Source organism: Dioscorea cayenensis, chromosome 10 (assembly GCF_009730915.1).
Source record: "Dioscorea cayenensis subsp. rotundata cultivar TDr96_F1 chromosome 10, TDr96_F1_v2_PseudoChromosome.rev07_lg8_w22 25.fasta, whole genome shotgun sequence".
NCBI lineage: Eukaryota > Viridiplantae > Streptophyta > Magnoliopsida > Dioscoreales > Dioscoreaceae > Dioscorea > Dioscorea cayenensis.
The window spans coordinates 9,287,246-9,295,769 of record NC_052480.1 but is presented as its reverse complement, the minus strand read 5'-3'; the positions used below and the strand labels follow the sequence as shown (position 1 = coordinate 9,295,769).

Here is an 8,524-nt window from a genome sequence, read left to right as displayed (position 1 = left end):
AGTGATACTTACCCCTCATTCGTGTAATGGATTCGGGCAATCTATTCGTTTGATATAACATTACTTTAGTTAAAAAGTACTTATTTTATAAATTAATTTTTTTAAAGCATATACTTATTTAAAAGTGTGCTTACATAGTATATTAAGCATTTCTTAAAAGAAAAAAAAAGAAAAAAGAAAAATCCACAACGTAGTACCTACCTATATATATAGGTATATGATGGTTCATTGCCCCTCCGAACTCATCCCCAAACCTAAACCCACGTATCAAATTGAATCTCCGTGACGTCCGCACGCCGGGTCGGGTCCCACACGACTCGTCATCGAACTCACCGGCACGAAACCGTCCAGGCGACTCGGCAGTCACGGGCCATCTCGAGATCCATGGAGAAGATGATGGAAGGGGGAGCTGGAGAATGCTAAGGGTTTTGAGTTTGCTGAGTTTTTTCGCCGGATCTGAGGGTTTTTGAAGCTTTTGGGGGGTGATCTTTAGCTTGGTGTTTCTAATGGTATGGTTCTATGTCTTTTCCGGGGTTTTTGGATGTTTTAATCCTAGAAATGCTGTTTTTTTTAAAGATTAGAAACTGAGTTCGTGTGTGTTTGTTGTGTGGTGGAGTTTGGGTTTGTTATTTGTGGATGGTAATGTGGTAGGGGTTGGAGCGAAGTTAATAAAAGTAGTTGCTTTTTAGGTTTCTTGTTCTGGATTTTTAGTTTCATGTGATGTGGTTGTGGCTAGAGGAATGTAGCTGGTACAATGTGTATGGGATTGGGTGTATAAAATCTGAGAGGCGAATTCCTGTGGTTGTTGCTGTGGGTTGTGTTTTCCATGAGAAAAATAGTGCGGAGGGTTTTTGTGAGACCGTTAACTATGGTTATAGCCTTGACGACGTGGTTCGTATTTTGGGAAGAGTGGTTTTGGTGTTGCTCTTCTTTGTTTGCTTGAAGTGATATTGAAAACTTTTACTCTGAATAAGCCATGTGGCTAATTGGACTATTGGAGTAAAGATGGTATTTTGGGTATGCTGTCTAGGCGTAAAAGTGGCTGTTTTTTTGTTCCTTCCTCTAGATGTCAGGTTTATGTAATGTGGGAGTGGTAGAGCAATGCATTTGATACAATGTATCAGAGAGTGAGTGCATAAGACCTGGGAAGGTGGCTCCTCCGTTTAATTCCAACATGCAGTGGTGGCGGGCTTTGTTTTTTCCATAAGAAACAAAATTGAGGGTTTTCATGAGATCATTCTCTATGATTATACCCTTGATGGGGTGCTTTGTAATTTGGGAAGAGTGGTTATTGGATTGCTCTTCTTTGTTTGATCAAATCAATGTTAAAAAACTTTTAGTTAAAATAAACCATGTGGCCAATGGGATTATGGGGGTGAAGATGGTATTTTGTGCACAGTTTAGATGATTTGTGACTGAACTAACAGCCATGTACATGTTGGTGCCACTGTTAGCTGTGGAACTTGTTTTGTTAGCCACTTAGATTCCATCCTTTATAACCAAATGCCATGGTGTAGCTTCTGAAAAATTTTCAGAAATGAATGATGTTGTCAATGACTTGTAGAGCTTGCTGTAGCTTTATTTGCAGACCTTTTGTAATCCTATGAAATTTTAGTGTTAATGTAAATAATTGATGCTGATCAGTACTTTGGTTGGAATAGCCACTTATTATGTTTTGCCTTTGTGATTCAAGTATGGCTTCTCTAACTAAATCTTTCATACATGTTACCTATCCAGACAATGGAAGATGCTTCATCTAATGCACCTCGGTTTAGAAGAATACTGCTCCAAGCATGGGCTTCAAACCCAGAGCTGGACCCTATGGTTTGTTCTCAATTCTACTTCTCTTGGTTTCTTTCTTAATCTGGTAATTAGTGATGGAAGACTTTTTGCAGTGTACTAGGCTGTAGCCACCACCTTTCTTATTCTCCATGTTCCCCTACCCAAATTTGACAAAGGTCATTCCATTCAAGTTGTTGATGCTGTATTGCTGTGAATTGCTTAAAAATCAATTTTGAGCTATCAACTAATTTAATGGCAGCAGTACAATGATTTAATTTTGTAAAATTCTTCAAGGGAATCTTTTTCCTGTACCATACTTAAAGACACCCCACTTCAGGAAGGATTCTTTTTTATATATTTGCTACTTGAAAATTTTATAAGTGACCAAGTTGTAAGAGACAAGTAAACAAGTGTCATAGGAAATATAAGCTTCATGTTTTCGTTAATAAATTGAAAGCTATTGACAATTTCTTTTATCAGTCCGATGAAAATTTAATCAATCTTTTTCTTGAGCAAGTATTCTTCAATATGAAGCATGTGAGGCATATCTAACTCTTACACATTGTTTCCCTCTATAATGTTGAAATTTAGAAACTGAGTCATGCACAAATAAACTCTTACTTCTTGTATTGAGATGAAGTTATTTGCTCACAGTTGGCTTTGTGATTAAGGTTAACTTCTTGTTACATTCATCTGACAGTTGTTTGCTCCTAAATCAAAAATAGACCTTTCCCCTCTGCTAGGAAATTTTCTTCAAGAACCAAGATAATTGTTCATCCTATTTGACTTTTCTGTTGAGCATTTTTCCTCCCATCTTCTTTCTCTCTTGTGGTGCAGCCTCACTTATCAACCTACTGGTGCAGGTGCAACCTCCATCTTAATCCTATATTTTTGCCCCCTTCATCCCTGACCCAAAACTTTTACTTTTTTTTTCTCCAGCTTCTTGTACCATGTCTTTTTCTTGATTTCTACGTTATTCACTTTTTTCAATCACCATAACACAAATTCTAATACTCAGAAAGGAGAGGATTACTGGGCCTCTGGCAACACTGGCACTTATTTGAGCTAATTTATTAGAATTTTTGGATTAGTGTGCTTGGCATCTGCATTGTAACCTTACTAGTTGATATAAATATGATTAGGGCAGACACTAAATGTGTTTTTTGAGTTTTAATGTGACAGAATTCAAAATTTTCTACATAAATTGAATTTATCATCAATGAAATGATACGTGTTTTGCTTTGTGAGTCGCTGTCAAAACTATAAACTTCAAACTGTAAAAATTTCATTAATGTGACCTGTTTTTGTCCTCAGCTAAATGAAAACTTGGAACAGTGGCCACATCTAAATGAGTTGGTCCAGTGCTACAAGGCAGATTGGGCGAAGGATGAAATCAAGTAAGGGCATTATGAAAGTGTTTCACCTTTGCCTTTTCAAAATCAAATTTTTGAAGGACCTGACACAGATATAGAAACAGGTGATGATTTTCCTAAATTTTATGACATCCTTAGTTCATTGGAGGATATACTACTTTATGTACTGGAGCTTGAGATCCATGTTTCGGGAAGATGAATTAATCTGTTAATCTTAATTGCCTTGACCACTTGCATCAGGTTTGATATGCCATTAGTTGTAAAATTATTGTGTAATCCTATTGTTTTGAGACACTTAATTTAACAGGTAATCTCAGGACCACTCATTTACCAGCATTAATGTTTGTTTATTATCCATTAATTGCCAAACTCTTGTTAAATTCTCCTTTAGAGAGAAAAGTTAGTTTACTTAGTACTCGTATGTCCCTCGTTTGCTTGCATAAATTATATCGATGACATAATTTGTTCTGATCTTTCTCCAGAGTCATGATGCAAAGTGTGCAGATTATTATTCAGTCAAAGTTTGCTTTGTGATTTGCTTGAAAACACTTTCATGTACTCATAATTGTTGTCCTTTTTTATAGAAATACACCTGGCCCGTTCTAGGCATTCTAAAGTGGAAGATGCTACTGATGATGACACTGCTAGTACCTCAGGAAGACAGATATCTGAATTTGGTCCTGATAATTTATCTACAAAACATGTAAATCTTGTCAACCATTCCAAAATTTAATATCTTATGAATGATCTTATTTCTCAGTTTGTGTTGATGTAAGTTAGATTTTTTTTTTTATATAATTTTTATTTCTCTTTGGGAGGCTGTACTTTAGGTGATCTTATTTGAATAGTCATCTATTTGATGTTAATTTGATTTTTTGAACTTTAATGTAGTTTAATAATACTACATCATCAGAAACAGACCTTATATGTTAGAGTTTTCCCCTGCATCCAGGAATTTGTAGACCCAATTATCATCTGAATTTTGCTTATGATTTGATTAAGTTTGACATCACCAAGGAAATATCTTAGGTGTAAACATTTTATTTAGAGAAATACTATGTTAGTGTAGTTGTGCAAAGTATAAAAGTTCAGATCTTATAAGGTCCATTGCACCATTGACTTTGGAAGAGGTTTTGTTGAAGACTTCTAATAGTTCAACTTTCCATGAAACCCCTTTTGCCATTGGTGGCTCTGTTGCTCTTTGCTGTGAGAACTTTTTCTTGTGTTCTGTGAGTGAATTTAAAAAGGAATAATTTGTCATAAACATGACCCGACGTAGTGATAATTTATGTGGAGATTTTGGTTGATCCGGAAGCGTCATATTTAGCTTTTAATGATACAAAAAAAGAGTCTTTAGTCACCATTTCTCCTATAGTTAATTTGCTCATAAGCCCTTGAACCTCTTTGATTTATTTTATTTTATGCTCTTTTAGGCTAAGGCTACGGTGGACAAGAACCCTGAACCTAGATTACCTACATCTTGTACTCAACATTTTTTAGATCAAAGCATGGTGTAGACTATGTACTGGGGGTAATGGGTTCTGGGTTCCAGGTTCAAGATTTATACTAAAAACCATTAGGTACAACAAATGGGCAATGGCTTCTGGGTTCTGGTTGCTTATGCACCACGGCTTTGCTGCATTTTGAATCTGCAGTTATATTTCTTTATCTCTGTTCTTTTGGATTATGAGTCTGTTTGTTCCTGGCATGATATATTATCACTTGTGTTCCAGCATTTTAATTTCTCTCCGCTGCCCGCTTATGAACCAACCTTTGATTGGGAAACTGAAAAGTCATTAATTTTTGGCCAAAGGATTTCTGAAAATTACCCGGCTCAGTATTCCAGGTCTATATGATTATCAACCTCCTTCTTTCCTTGTCCTGACTGTCATTCTTTACATGATTTTGCTTGCTTGAACTAGGTGTCCTGTATTAAATGTCTCTACTTCCACGTTTTTTGTTTTCCAGTTGTTTCTATTATTGCTAACCATTTCTCATGTGTTTCAGTGGATTGAAGATCACTGTGAAGGTGTTATCCTTATCATTTCAAGCTGGATTAGTCGGTAAGAATTGTGTTTTAACTCTAATAATTCTAGTATTACCTGGCTAGGCTGTTCCTGGTTTGGCTATTCTATCATTAGTTGAACTTTCCAGTATTCCAGTGAATCTGATGATGTCTTTACTGTCATCTTTTTTCTTGCAGAGCCCTTTTATGGTACAATTTGCTTATATAATGAGAGGAGAGAAAAATTGTCCGAGGACTTCTATTTTCGTGTTCTACCAACAGATACGTAGTATGTAATTACTCAAATTTTATTACTAGTTTAATTTTTTCATATAAAGTTTTCCCTAAAAAAATTGAGTCCATCGTTTTCCATTTACTCTTTGTTATATAAATGTTTATTGCCTTATTATTGGTGATTCATTGTATCATAACATTTTTACCTTTGCTGGTGGAATAAACCAACTTGCGCATTTCCACCATTGTAGACCACTATTATTCTAGAACGTCGAGGGGTTTTCCCTCTATAACTCCTACTCCTCACTTTCAAATAAAATTTCATTCCCAATGCTACAATAATTACAATATATGAACAGTACCGTATATGAACAATACCATGTATATATACATTATAGTATATATGATTTCTATTTTTATTCTATACACTCTATTCAAATTACCTGGTATATTAATATTTTGAAAAAAAATAGCAAATATCGCAAAAAGAGAATTCAAGGCTCTTCAAATTTCAGAGAGCAATTATATATCCTGGAGGCTCGATATCAAGCTCCATTTGAAAGCAAGGAACCTAGGTAAAACTATTGAGTGTAATAATGATCAGCCTAATGATTATAAGGCGAAAATCTTATTATTTATAAGGCATCATATTAATTATGGCCTGAAGAATGAATATTTGACCATTGAGGATCCACAGAAATTGTGGTTATCCCTGAAAGAACGATTTGAATATCTCAGAATGGTCTACTTGCCCAAAGCACGTAATTATTGGTCAAACCTCAGGTTTCAAAACTTTAAAAGCGTGCAAAAATATAATTCCGAGTTACTTAAATTATTTCAGTGCTACGTATCTCTGGAGAAACAGTGACGGAATATATGATATTCGAGAAAACATTTACAACATTTCACGCACTAAATGTTATATTACAACAATATAGAGAAAAAAAAAATTCACAAAATTTTCTGAATTAATTTTATCTCCTTGTGGCGGAGGAAAACAATGAATTGTTGATGCAGAATCATCAATCTCGACCATCTGGATCAGTACTACTGGCAGATTTTAATTCTGGGCAAAGAAGATAGTGTAATCGTTCTACTGGTTTTAAAAACCGTGGTGGACGAGGACATTATGGTGGTCGAGGACAACGCGATCATGATGGAGGCCGAAATAATATCAGACCACGCGATAGCAAAATTGATGTACATCAACAAAAGCAACAAAACCACAACATGGGGTCAGAGACAGAGAGGGATACCTGCTATCGTTGTGGCCTGGGAGGTCATTGGTCTAGAATTTGTAGGACCCCTAAACATTGTCTGTCTTTACCAAGAATCACTTAAAAATAAGAAAGTTAAAGATATTGAGACAAATTTTGCTAAGAACTCCACAGTTGATCCAATTGAGAATAATTCTACAAATAATTTAAATGTAACCGGAAATACATATTTAGATGTGACAAATTTTCTTATAGACTAATTTGTAATATGTTTTTACGTTTTATTAAATTATGTTTTTCTTATGTTTTGTTAGAAATATGACTGATAATAAATACATTACTGACAAGAAAAATATATTTTATATCTTTATCAATAAGAAAGACATGTATAGCCACAATAGCAGGGTTATCAGACCTGATTGAAGGTTTTGGAGAAGCAACATTGATGTTGCCAAATGGGACATCCTTGCAGATGAAAAATGCTCTCTATTCCCCTAAGTCTAGGAGAAACCTTTTAAGTTTTAAAGATATACGTCTCAATGGATATCATTTAGAGACGGTTGTTAAGGAAGGAAAAGAATATCTTCATATTACACGAATTATTTCATATAAAAAACGTGTACTTCAACGATTTCCCTGTATATCTTCAGAATTATATTTTACACGTATCAAAGTGATGGAATCACATGCGGTATTAACCCGGAAGGTTAATGACCCAGAGATATTTAAAATATGGCATGAAGACTTGGACACCCGGTGCTATTATGTTGCGCCGAATTGTTACTAGTTCTCATGGACACCCATTGAAGAATTATAAAATCCTAACAAATAATGAATATGCATGTTTAGCATGCTCAATAAGAAAGCTAATAACCAGACCTTCGACAACTAAGATGACTAGTGAATCTTCTAAATTTTTAGAAAGAACACAAGGAGACATGTGAACTAATACATCCATCATGTGGACCATTTAGGTATTTTATGGTTTCAATCGATGCATCGACTAGATGGTCCCATGTATCACTTTTATCTACAAAGAATGTAGGTTTCGAAAGGCTATTAGCACAAACTATCAGGCTTAAAACACAATTTCCAGATTATCCCATGAAAACAATTTGTCTTGATAATGTTGGTGAATTTTTATCAAAATCATTTTATGATTATTGTAGGGCAGTTGAAATACATGTTGAGCATCCAGTAGCTCATGTACATACCCAAAATGGGTTAACAGAGTCATTAATTAAAAGACTCCATATTATTGCTCGTCCAATGTTATCATGGATGAAACTGCCTATAAGTGTGTGGGGTCATACTATTTTGTATGTTGCAGCTTTAATACGGATCCGACCGAATGCATGTAATTTATATTCACCTCATTAACTTGTTATGGGAAAAGAGTATGATATTTCATATATGAGAATATTTGGTTGTGTAGTGTATGTGCCAATAGCACCACCAAATCGTACAAAAGTGGGTCTACGACTCAGATTTGTTACTTATGTTGGATACGATTTTCCTTCAATTATACGATATTTAGAGCCATTAACGAGAGACGTAGTTACTGCAAGATTTGTAGATTGCCATTTTGATGAATCAGTGTTCCCTTCGTTAGGGGAGAAATGATTACTTAAAACAAGTCAAAAGAAATTGATTGGAATGCATCACGATTACATACAAATGATCCTCGTACCAATGTATGTGAACTTCCTCGTACCAATGTATGTGAACTTGAAGTTCAAAGGATTATTAAATTGTAAATGAAATACCTGATCATTTACTAATACTAAAATGGTAACCAAATCATATATACCTGCTGCCAATGCTCCTGCAAGAATTGAGATTCCTAAAACTCCATTGAAAGAAAATCAAGTAGAAAATAAACCACGACAAAAACGTGGAAGACCAATTGGTAC

General features: G+C 35.0%; 1 protein-coding gene across 4 annotated transcripts; it reads left to right on the top strand.

Annotated features, from left to right (window-relative positions):
• Positions 1-203: 203 nt before the first annotated feature.
• LOC120270121 (guanine nucleotide exchange factor SPIKE 1-like) lies at positions 204-5,678 on the top strand. 4 transcript variants are annotated; one of them, XR_005539566.1, is made up of 8 exons: positions 204-509; positions 1,738-1,824; positions 3,097-3,179; positions 3,260-3,395; positions 3,740-3,858; positions 5,163-5,218; positions 5,359-5,449; positions 5,646-5,678. XR_005539566.1 is itself a non-coding variant. In XM_039277138.1 (8 exons), coding segments are annotated over exons 3-8 (429 nt in total). In that variant the 5' UTR covers positions 204-509; positions 1,738-1,824; positions 3,097-3,130; the 3' UTR covers positions 5,647-5,678. The 4 variants fall into 4 exon arrangements, 1 of the variants encoding a protein (XP_039133072.1); XM_039277138.1 differs by lacking the exon at positions 3,260-3,395 and adding an exon at positions 4,889-5,001; XR_005539565.1 differs by lacking the exon at positions 3,260-3,395 and having other exon boundaries at positions 205-509.
• Positions 5,679-8,524: the final 2,846 nt, after the last annotated feature.